The sequence below is a fragment of the Aquarana catesbeiana genome, linkage group LG10 (assembly GCF_042186555.1).
Source record: "Aquarana catesbeiana isolate 2022-GZ linkage group LG10, ASM4218655v1, whole genome shotgun sequence".
NCBI lineage: Eukaryota > Metazoa > Chordata > Amphibia > Anura > Ranidae > Aquarana > Aquarana catesbeiana.
In genome coordinates this window covers 26,215,831-26,228,434 of record NC_133333.1, presented here as the reverse complement: position 1 = coordinate 26,228,434, position 12,604 = coordinate 26,215,831, and the positions used below count along the sequence as shown (strand labels likewise).

General features: G+C 42.9%; 1 protein-coding gene across 1 annotated transcript in view; it reads right to left on the bottom strand.

Annotated features, from left to right (window-relative positions):
• The window catches only part of LOC141109814 (sialic acid-binding Ig-like lectin 12), a 41,007-nt gene that overhangs the window by 4,022 nt on the left and 24,381 nt on the right, over positions 1–12,604 (bottom strand). The window contains exons 7-8 of the mRNA XM_073601080.1: positions 8,874–9,146; positions 5,371–5,461 (exon numbers count right to left, since the gene is read on the bottom strand). Of these exons, the coding sequence (XP_073457181.1) occupies positions 5,371–5,461; positions 8,874–9,146 (364 nt within the window). The remainder of the gene's footprint in view (positions 1–5,370; positions 5,462–8,873; positions 9,147–12,604) is intronic.

Here is a 12,604-nt window from a genome sequence, read left to right as displayed (position 1 = left end):
CGCATAGAGTTTGCTAAAAAACACCTGAAGGACTCCTAGATGGTGAGAAATAAGATTCTCTGATCTGATGAGACCATGATAGAACTGTTTGGCCTTAATTCTAAGCGGTATGTGTGGAGAAAACCGGGCACTGCTCATCACCTGTCCAATACAGTCCCAACAGTGAAGCATGGTGGTGGCAGCATCATGCTGTGGGGGTGTTTTTCAGCTGCAGGGACAGGACGACTTGTTGCAATCGAGGGAAAGATGAATGCGGCCAAGTGCAGGGATATCCTGGATGAAAACCTTCTCCAGAGTGCTCAGGACCTCAGACTGGGCCGAAGGTTTACCTTCCAACAAGACAATGACCCTAAGCATACAGCTAAAATAATGAAGCAGTGGCTTCACAACAACTCCGTGACTGTTCTTGAATGGCCCAGCCAGAGCCCTGACTTAAACCCAATTGAGCATCTCTGGAGAGACCTAAAAATGGCTGTCCACCAACGTTTACCATCCAACCTGACAGAACTGGAAAGGATCTGCAAGGAGGAATGGCAGAGGATCCCCAAATCCAGGTGTGAAAAACTTGTTGCATCTTTCCCAAAAAGACTTATGGCTGTATTAGATCAAAAGGGGGCTTCTACTAAATACTGAGTAAAGGGTCTGAATACTTAGGACCATGTGATATTTCAGTTTTTCTTTTTTAATAAATCTGCAAAAATGTCAACAATTCTGTGTTTTTCTGTCAATATGGGGTGCTGTGTGTACAATATGGGGTGCTGTGTGTACATTAATGAGGAAAAAAAATGAACTTAAATTATTTTAGCAAATGGCTGCAATATAACAAAGAGTGAAAAATTTAAGGGGGTCTGAATACTTTCCGTCCCCACTGTGTATATATATATATATATATATATATATATATATATATATATATATATATTTAAACTTTAGGAATCTAAAAAGGACATGCAAGAAACCGTTCACGAGACATGACAACATTGGCATATGTTTCTGTATTCTGAAAGGGGCAAGCGATTGATGGCTTGAGTGGAGTGAGAGAAGTGTTGACTTGGGCAACTCTCTTTACAGTTCTATCTCTGTGGACAAAGTATGGTTGCCTTGGTTCCCTAGTCCCCCCCCCCCATTTTATTTTGGCCACCCCCCCTTTTCTTTTATTTACTTCCCTCCGTTTTACTAGATTTGAACTGAATAGTCATGTTATGATCCTCTTTTTCACACAAACCCAATAGAGGACTCTCTGTCCCCCTTTTGAAAAACATTTCTGGCCCCTAATTCTTGGAACTATCAACCTTAGACCCCCATTTCCTTACTTTGTTCCTCCTTATCCTCCCCCTTGGTCAAATTGTTTTATTGTTTTTGTTGTTTAATTCAAAATTTGAAATATATGAGATGCTCCTATCCAGTAGATAGATATTCTCTTTTGTAGAATGGATGGATAAAAACATCAAGTTGTCTGTATTAGTATAGATTACCCTACAAAGCACATGACAGACCAAAATATATCTATGCTATGTCTCTGTAATAAGATCATGTAAAATAGTCCTCCATGGCTGATAATATTTTCCGGTCAGTTTACTGTGATCTCATTGAATTCTATAAATAAAAATGTATAAAAGACTTTAACAACAGTTTGATATTCTTGTTTGTAGCCTTGGAAACCAGTCTAATCATCTCTGTTTATAATTTTTGTACATGTGCCTCCTAACCTTCTATTAAAGGCATAGGTTGTATAAAGACCTTATTGCTATCTCTGTGACTTTGGAGGCATTTCATCAAGTGGTAAGATGGGTATCATTATATATAATTTTGTTTGTTTCAAAATCTTTATCCTTTGACTAAAGTAAAAAACAAAAAAAAAGAAAAGACACAATTACTATTTGTCAGCTTTAGTTCATCACTTTGTGGAATAACAAATAAAAGGCTTGGGAAATAGCGGGGAAACACTATGGGCAAATAAAAAGCTAGGCATTGGATTATTATAAAACCTCTGATCGATCAGAATATGAAGGCTAATGGCAATGGGAAAATTGAAAACCAGATAAAAAAATGTTAAAAACAATGACCATAGGAATTAATAATTCCTATATAAAAAATGGACATAAAAAAAGTAAACCATAAAACAATAAGGATTAGAAAGTATATAGGGAATATGTCCAGTATAGAGTTTGATAGTAAAGGGTTAAAAAGTCTTTGCTGATATTATTCCGTGTGTGCAGCCAGCTGACAGGGAGGAAGTGGCTCTGTAAACAAGAAAGTGGGGAGATACAGCAGCACTCATCTGAGTGTAGTGTGTTAATAAAGTTCATCATTTAATTCAAATAAAAATGGCAACTCACAAGAAGTAAAGTGGATAAAGGCATATCACATAGGCTGGCCTCTCTGTATGATCCCGGTCCTGGTAGCTGGTGGCATAGGGTGCTGGTGGAGGCTCGTCCGTTCTGGTGGATTCAGGGCCATGGAAACCACCAGAGCAGACCAGCCTCCATCAGCGCCCTATACCGCCAGACACCAGTACCAGGATCATACAGAGAGGCCAGCCTATGTGATTTGCCTTTATTCACTTTACTTCTTGTGAGTTGCCATTTTTATTTGAATTAAATGATGAACCTTACCAACATACTACACTCAGATGCAGGGGTGGACTGACAACACTCAGGGCCCCCTGTCAGGCCCCATCCATGATCCACCCCTGGCCCCATCCGTGACCTGCCCCTGGTCCCCATCCATGATCCGCCCCTGGCCTCGCCCCCACATTTTGCACAAAGTACAACAGAAAGTCTGTTAGAATGCTTCCCCTCCAGATCCCATTAGAGACTACAAAAGGAGTATAATGGGACCTGGAGGGGGCCGCTTTCTAACAGAGTGTACAGTGAACACCTTCATACACTCTGGTCCTCATAGGACCCCCTCCTTGTGCCATGACTCTCACTCCTGTATATTACACACTCCTGACCCCTACACCCTGTACATTACACACTTCTGACCCCTGCGCCCTGTACATTACTGATCACTTCACCTTGTACATTACCCACTCCTGACCCCTGAACCCTGTACATTACCCACTCCTGACCTCTAAACCCTGTACTTTACCCACTCCTGACCCCTAAACCCTGTACATTGCACACTCCTGACCCCTAAACTCTGTACATTACCCACTCCTGACCCCTAAACCATGCACATTACACACTCCTGACCCCTGTGCATTGCATACATCTGATCCCTTCACCTTGTACATTACCCACTCCTGACCCCTGAACCCTGTACATTACCCACTCCTGACCTCTAAACCCTGTACTTTACCCACTCCTGACCTCTAAACCCTGTACATTGCACACTCCTGACCCCTAAACCCTGTACATTACCCACTCCTGACCCCTAAACCATGCACATTACACACTCCTGACCCCTATACATTGCATACATCTGATCCCTGAACCTTGTACATTACTTACTCCTGAACCTTACACCCTGTACATTACACATTCCCTTACATCATAGTCTGCACAAAGCCCCCCTAACATCAGAGTCCTCACAGAGCCCCCCCTAACATCCGAGTCCACACAGAGCCTCCCTTACATCCGAGTCCACACAGAGCCCCCCTTACATCAGAGTCCGCACAGAGCCCCCCTAACATCAGAGTCCGCTCAGAGCCCCCTTTACATCAGAGTCTACACAGAGCCCTCCTACCAGAGTTCACACAGAGCCCCCCTAACATCAGAGTCCAAACAGAGCCCCCTAATATCAGAGCCCCCTTACATCAGAGTCCGTACAGAGCCCCCTTAGAGTCTGCAGAATTTCCACTTACACTGTAAGGGGGAGCTCTGTGGACTCTAATGTAAAGGGGAACCCTGATTTAAGGGGAATGCTGTGGACTTCGGTGTAAAGGGAAACTCTGATGTAAGGGGGTTTCTGCCCCCTCGTCTCTGCCTGCAGCCATCGCAGGAGACACGGGCATGTCTGCATGGCGGTAGGTGAGCGGCAGCCACAACCTGTGTTAACACTGTCCAGGCAGTGCTTACCGCTTGCCTCCCGCTGTGCGGCCTGGGCACTGGGGCCCAAAAAATAAGGTCGCTGCGGGCCCACGGCCGCGAGTTTTTGCTATCCCTTGTTTCCAGCAGGAGGCGCCCGCGGGCTCCCTTCTGTGGCCGGGCCCTCAGACCATGGCCGAACCCTCTGTTGGAGGAAGTGTGGGACTATAGGAACATTGTACCATGTCCTATGGGAATACACCAGGGTGTCCTCCTTCTGGAGGAGCATATATCAACTACTCTCTGACATAACCAAAATAGACACAAAACCGTCTCCTGCACTCGCATTGCTAGGTATAGTCCTTGACAACTTCCACCCTCATGTCAGGTGTATCGCCTCCCATATCCTCATTGTAGCCCAGACTAACAATAGTTCGCAACTGGAAATCTACAGATGCTCCTGCCAAGGGCAAAGTGATATCCCTGGTGCATACTCATGAATGTATGTTTGCCTCCTCTGAAGGACGTCTATCCGCAACTCAAACTAATTGGTCTCAATATCTTGCATGATTTCACCAGAACTCTCTTAACTTGTCCTAACTACATCAGAATACAACTTAGACCATTCAGCTGTACCTGTCCACATTATGTGCTCTATGTAGTAGCTTTTACTCCCCATTGTTATCTGCCTCAATTTTACTTCTCAGGGTCTATCAGTAAGGCAACCACTTTTCCATGTTAATTTATATTCTCTTTCCTTTGTTAAAATCCAATAAAAATCTATTGAAAGTAAAATAACAAATGGTGTAACGTTACATTACTTCAACAAAAATGTTTCTTCGAGGTAGCTACTGATTGGTTAAAGTGGAGTTAAACCCTCTCCTATAATCAGTGAAGTGAATAGCCTCAAATGATACACAGAGATGAAACAAATCTCGCTACATAAGTTTTATATGTATATCTGCTGTCTTCAGCTTTCTACATTATTTATAAAGTGCACATCGTATTAGAACATTTTCTTCCTGTTTCAGCAGTGGAAGGGGAGTCTGAGCTTACACTGTGTGTGAGCTGATTGGAGGAAAGGTACCTACCCCCTTCACATAGGCAGAGGAATGAAGAAACTTGCAGAGCTGTACTGTGAATAGACAAGCTCTCTGCTAATCTATCTCTATGCACCCCGAAAAAAAAAAAATTCCCAGCTGATTTCATCCCCTGTGTCATGCTGATAACAGATGAATGGAGCAGCAGAAAAACATGAGACTTAGAGCTTTGGAGATAGATAAATAAACACTGCAGATATATGTGCCCAGGTCAGATTTCATGAATGGGGTTTACAACCACCTTAAAGCAATTTCTTTGCCAAATAAAAGTCAATATCCCACCTATAATAATATCTCACCTGCTACGCAACCAAAGCTTTAGTGTTACAGCAACCAAGAGGGCAGCGATTCCGACTACACCAGCAATCACAAAATACTTTGTATTACCCGCTACAATAAAAGATACATATGCAGTTATTTAATTAAATAGCAATTCCACATTATATTCTACTAAATTATAAATACAAAAATTTCAAAATACAAAAATTTCAAAAAATTCAAAATACAAAAAAATTTGGGCGGACAGGACGTACTGACGTACCACGCGTGATTCCCGGAGTGTACGGGAGCTCGCTAGCCAGCCGGCTACATATGATCGTTACCAATTCATGCTTGTTAGTGTGATTCTTTTATCCCTAAGTAAATTATTCATACAGTATTACACCATGGGAAGTCCCTTTTCTTATATTTTTTGGTGATACGTTACCTGGGGGTCCCTTCTGTGTGTCCGAGTGGTGTGCCGGTCCTGGATCAGTCCTCTGTGTTGTGTGCCTCTGATTCCCCAAGGAAAGGCCCTGGCTGGGTATATAGCCGCAAGCTTCTCTTTGCTTGCCTCTGGTAAGCGTGCATTTTTCCTGGTGATTTACACTCAATGGTGATGGAGGACTGCACTATTTTGTTTTAACATCCAGCAATTGGCTGATTGCTTTGGACTTTCATGTCAAGTTTATCCTCACTTTTTATCACTTTATTTTTATGTTTTTTTTTTTCCTTTCTGTTTTTTCACGGGAGTAGGTTTGTTTTTGTGAACGTCATATTCACAATTTTGTTCACTTTTCATTATATCCAAATTGATTTAATGATTTATCACATATCATGTTCATTATTTAGCGCAGCTATTGTTTTCTTATTTGATGTTTTATATGTGTGTATTTCATATGTTAGTTGCTGCTTTGTTTTTTAGTTTTTTCTGTTTACAGCGCGGTATTTTCCGCTATTTACCTAAATACAAAAATACTAGTCATTAAAGCAGAACTAAGGGCAGAAAAAAAAACACCAATTCAGTGTTATGTATAAGGAAACATTAAGTGATTTTTAAAAGCAACTAATCTAAGGGGGCGATTTAAAAATAATTGATTTTGCAAATGTCTCAACATTTATGCAAGTGTAGCGAATAATTCCTGTAATGCTTGTAATATGCATTCAATAGTTTCCTTGTCGCCTTTCCCTGGGCAAATGTAACACCCCTATTAGTATTAGTTCATATGAGGAAAATCCACGTATGAAACAAAAAAATTGGATTAAAATGGTAGCATCATAATAATCATATAAAATGTATAAAAAAAAACACTATATTATAATTATACAATTTGTTATGACTCAGACTCTTTACATTTGCACTATACGAGAGCATGATTTTAAGGCTCCATGCACACTGGACGTTAAAATAACGTTATAAAAACAAGGTTTGGAAAGTTAGAATCTCGTTAGCCATAAAATATTGACCAAAAATCAAATCAAATATCATATATGATGATAGTGAAAAATCATAAAATAATATTAATGAAAATCAAAAAATCCCCAAGAACTAAAATGTGCATAAACACCTTGATCAGTGAAACCAAAAATTAATAAGTCCGTGAGTAATTAATTGAAGAGATAATTTACATCAATCTAAACAGATTATAAGTCCATAAAAAAATGGGTGAATGTGAAAAAACAATCTAGTGAGCAAATGAAAAAAGTCACCAGTGCAAAAATAAAAGTCCATAGATTGCGAGCAAACCGTCCTCTAAAACACTGAGTAAAGGACTGTGTTATATCCACCACCACATCAGCAGAAATGAACTCTTACCAGAGTTCCATGATCCCCCATAACAGAGGATCAGGGAATGCGTGCAAGGAAAACACTGTATGGCTCCAAGGACATCAAACACAATCACAGGTGCCAGGCGGTCCCCTCCTAAACGATCAGATCATCACATGGATCCTGGAGCGGTGGTGTTTTTCTTGTCTCAAATCGGTGGCAATTGCCCTCAATGGCACCGTCCTGGAGTCTCTCAGGTGTCCTCGTCTGCTTCAGGCTCGAATGTCTGACACTTCTACTGGAACTGGTAAGGAGGAGGAGTGCTTGTGTTAAATGTACGGTGTGCCCACGGAGGTTCGGTTTGTGTGGGCACTGCTGATTGGCTGGAGAGCCCACGGAGGTTCGGTTGTGTGGGCGCTGCTGATTGGCTGGAGAGCCAGCCAATCAGCAGCGCCCACACAAACCGAACCTCCGTGGGCACACCGTATATTTAACACAAGCACTCCTCCTCCTTACCAGTTCCAGTCCTCCGACTTCGGGGGTCTTCTGCTGACTTCGGGGTCTCTCAGGCCTCTTCTCCCTTTCTCCAGTGTCGTCTCCGCACTCTCTGGTTCTTCTCCGGTGCCTTCTTCCTTCTGCCGGGCTCCTCCGCTATCTTCTGCTCTTTTGCAGCTCTTTTGCTAGCGGAGGAACCCGGTCTTTTGAGATGTCTTCTTCCCTCTACTCTTCCAGAGATGTTGACACAACGCTCCCTCTCGCTGTAATGCCGTGAGCGAGGTCCGCAACCAATTATATAGGCATGGGGCATGGCCACCGGGTGACATTATGACCCCACCCACTTATGACGTCACAGTCCCATCATGCCCCGGGACTTTGACGTCATAAGGGGGCGGGGTCACCCCTTGCCCCAAAAGCACCAACCCCCCATGTTGAGGGCATGCGGCCTGGTACTGTTCAGGAGGGGGGGCGCTTGCTCGTCCCCACCCCCTTTCCTGACCGTGCTCGGATAAGGGTCTGGTATGGATTTGGGGGGACCCCGATGCCATTTTTTCGGCGTAGTGGGAGCCCCTTGGAATCCATACCAGACCGAAGGGCCTGGTATGCTCTTGGAGGGGAACCCATGCCGGTTTTTTATTTAAAACTTGGTGTGGAGTTCCCCCTCAAGATTCATACCAAACACAGTGCCTGGTATTGGCGGGGATCCAAGTCGGATCCCCGTGCTTGTCGCTCATTGGGAAAGGAAAAAACATTTTTCCTTTCCCGATGAGCGAGCCAGCTCGGCGCTGCTATTCGCAGCTGACACAGTGCACTGCGGTTATGTGCGGATAGCTGCGCTAAATCGCTCCTGGACGCAATCAATTCTATTTTTTCTATCCGCACAAAAAAAGCAGGTAATCAAAACGCAGCTAAACGCAGTGTGTGAATGGGGCCATAGGAAAGCATTATGTGCGTTTAGCTGCGGTAAAAAACGCAGCTAAAAGCACAATTCTATCCGTCCGTGTGAAAGGGGCCTTACTTTATATTATGAGCTGGTTTGACCCAACATCTTTTTAAACCTTGTGTAAACAATAAAAAAAACAAATCGTTTTCATGGATTTTTTTTTTGTTCATGTTAGTGATTTCCAGTATAATTTCCTAGACATATTTAAAGTCCTTTTAATTTGTTATCTTTATCACTTTCTGTACTGTTTGGGATGATGCTCCCAGCACCTTAGAAATGAGATACCTTATAATCCTACCATTAATTTATTTATTTGCAACAGTACATATACTTACATGGCACAATGATATTGATGGATTGATTCATGGCCCCAAGATTATTTTCAGCCAAACAGTAATATTTATCTGCCCCACTGGCTGCTATATAGCTCAGATAGAGTATAAGCTCACTCTTGTTGCCCTTAATGAGCACGTTCCTCTCTCCCTTCATCCAGGTCACCTGAGCTCTTGGGTTACTGTCCACCAAACATTTCAGAGCCAGTGAGCTTCCTTCTTGTACTGTCACTTCCTGATTGGTGGTGCGGTTAGTGCTGGTGTGGTTTTGTATTTCTGGAAGACAAAAAAAATAAAATAAAATAGCTATTACAGAGGGAGACATGTCTGTGAACCCCTCTCTATCCCACTGATACTTATCTCTTCAATAATCCCCCAACACTCCTTCATCCATCACAGCCGTCACCAAACTATCGGCTAGTATCAGAACCTGTAAGAAGGCAAGTCATGTGACAGTGCTTAGGACTATCGATTGGTCACTAGACCTGAACACGTGGAAGGTGGTCACCTGCTCCCCCCATACCTGGAAGCACCTTTTTTATGCCAGTTAATCTAGATGAAGATGTGATGGGTGAATTGCTGAAGAGGGAAGTACCAGTGGTCACCCTGAATGAGTAAATTGATATGAATACTCCTGACAAGAATATAAACCAATGAAGTTTTGCATGGGGTACACATTTGTAACTTTCTCAAAGTGGCGATTTCTATAAGTGGAATGCACTTCTGACTCTGCACCTATCATCTGACTGTCTAATCTGAAAATATCATCTTTGTTCTCCCACAGGTATGCTCTTATTGCTACAACTCCAGCTAGAATCGCATTACTGAAAACTGTCTCCTATGTCTCTTAACTCTAGTATGCTCTTACTGCTGCAACTCCACCCAAAAACTGTCTGCTTTTCTTATGTGTCTCTAATAATGCTGGTATGTTTTTTTTTTTACTTAACTATCTGTAGACCTGTCCTCATTACAATGCTTTATTATCTCCCTTGTCTTACCCAAAATTATGGCCCATTTAACTTTAGTGCCCTCTTGCTACTCTGTTTTTGAAATAGGAATTTTGCCCTGTTAACCAGCCAAGCTTTATTACCTCCTAAGTGATAATTGAAATCCACCCACACCCCACCCATATCAGTTTAAATATAAGCTTCTCTTGGTGGAAGCATTTGCGGGGGGTACACATTTGCAACTTGGCTCTTTCTCAAAGTGGCGATTTCTATAAGTGGAATGCACTTCTGACTCTGCACCTCAGCGAATGCACAAAGCGAAGGCACACAAGATAAACAATTTGAAAACCACCACACAGACATCAGGTGACCTTGTTTACTGCTTTAGCTCTTTCTCCATGTAACATGCATTCCCTACCACTCATTTTGATAACTCTGTCCTCTATCCTAAAACTATCTCTACTTCACCCCTCTTCTCCCCCCCCACAGCATATATATATCACCCTCACTTCTGTCCTCTCCTTATTACTGCATCCACCAACTCTTGCTAATTCTAAATCCACACACACTAAAAATCTCCAAGACCCTGGGCCATGTCCCTGTGCCACATAAATCCCACTCCCATATTACCTCCCTCACCCTCTTGCTTCTCCTAACCTCTGGAGATATATCCCCAAACCCTGGGCCTCCATCTTTTAACTGTACCCCATGCACCCATCACCCTGCATCCTCTGCCAGTAGCAGAATCAACACAATTTGGTTCCCATTTCTATTCTTCCCAAGACCAGACTCCCTTTCTCTTGTGCCCTTTGGAACTCCCGCTCTGTCTGAAACAAACTCACCTCTCTCCATGACCTGCTTATCACCAACTCATTTAACCTACTCGCCATTACCGAAACCTGGCTCCACGAATCTGACACTGCGTCTTCTGCTGCCCTATCCCATGGTGGTCTTCTCTGGACTCACTCCCCCAAATCCAGTGGATGTAAGGGAGGAGGTGTCAGAATCCTTCTAGCCCCACATAGCACCTTTCAGGTACTTCAGCCGCCTCCCTCTCTGTCACTCTCCTCTTTCGAAGCACACTGTATTAGTCTTTTCACTCCAATCTCTCTAAGGATAGTCGTGATCTACAGGCCCCCTGGACCAGTATCAACCTTTCTTGATGACTTCTCTGCCTGGCTACCCTACTTTCTTTCTTCCGAAATCCCCATAATCATTCTCGGGGACTTCAACGTCCCTATTAATACTAACACTCCTGCCACTTCCAAACTTCTCAGCCTAACATCCTCCTTTGACCTCAAGCAGTGGATACATGCTCCTACTCACTCAGAAGGGAAATATCCTTGACCTCATTTTTTCTCACCTTTGCACTCCATGCAACCTCTCTAACTATCCATTGCCTCTCTCTGATCACCACCTTATTAGTTTCACTCTCTCCCTTTCCTTTACCTCCTCTCCCTCCAACCACCTTTAAGTTACCCGCAGAAACCTACGTCATCTCAACCCTTCTCTTCTCTACTCTATCAACAACCTCTATGACAAAATCTCACCCCTATCCTGCACCAACCGAGCCACTTCTGTCTACAACACTTCACTTATAGCCTCACTGGACTCACTGGCCCCCCTCACTACACACAGAATCAAGCCCCGACCCCTTCAACCTTGGCAAACAGATGATACTAGAAAAAAAAACAAAAAAAAAATCACCACGCTATCATAAAAAAACCCCAAAATAAGCAGCAGTTCAACCGTGAAATACTCACATCAAACAAGAAAAACAAAAAAAAAAACTGCGCTATAAGTAAAACTTGTGAATAGATGGTATATGTAATACACACATATATAGGACAATGATATCCAATTCGTGTTGTAAATTAGCGCAAATAAGCCAACGACGGACGGTCTGTCACAGACGACGTCAGTGACAGACGAAACATACGTCGGGAGGTGACGCTTCTGCTTCCTTCACATTAATGAACTTTACTATTAATTTACAACACGAATTGGATATCATTGTCCTATATATGTGTGTATTGCATATACCATCTCTTTAGTGAGGTTCACTGTGCAGGGTGTACTTGCTACCAGGGGACTCCTCCTGTTTCCTTTACATTAATGAACTTTGCTATTAATTTACAACACAAATTGGATATCATTGTCCTATATATGTGTGTATTACATATACCATCTCTTCACAAGTTTTACTTATAGCACAGTTTTTTTTTTTTGTCTTTCTTAGATGATACTAGAAGTCTGAAAAAACGTAGTCATGCTCTTGAGCGCCTGTGGCGTAACACTAAGTCTCAGAGAGATTTCAACCAATATAAATATGCTCTCCAAAAATATAATTCCAGCCTCCTCTCGGCCAAGCAGACCTATTTTACCACTCTCATTAGCAACTTATCATCCCGTCCCCGTCAACTCTTCTCCACCTTCAACTCTCTACTTCGTCTTCCACCGCCTCCACCCGCCAACTCACTCACTGCCCAAGAGATCGCCAATAACTTCAAACAGAAGATTGATACAATTCACGCTGAGATCTCTACTGTTCCGATACCCTCCACGTTTTACACTTCATGCCCACAGGCACAATCATTACTTCCCTCTTTCAACCCCACCACTACAGACAAAGTTGCTAAACTACTTGCTAATGTCCACCTTACCACCTGCCCTCTGGTTCCCATTCCCTCACAAATGCTACGTTCACCCTCTGGCCCTATGCTACACTCTCTAACCCACATCTTCAATCTCTCCCTCTCTTCTGGCATCTTCCCCAACTCTCTAAAA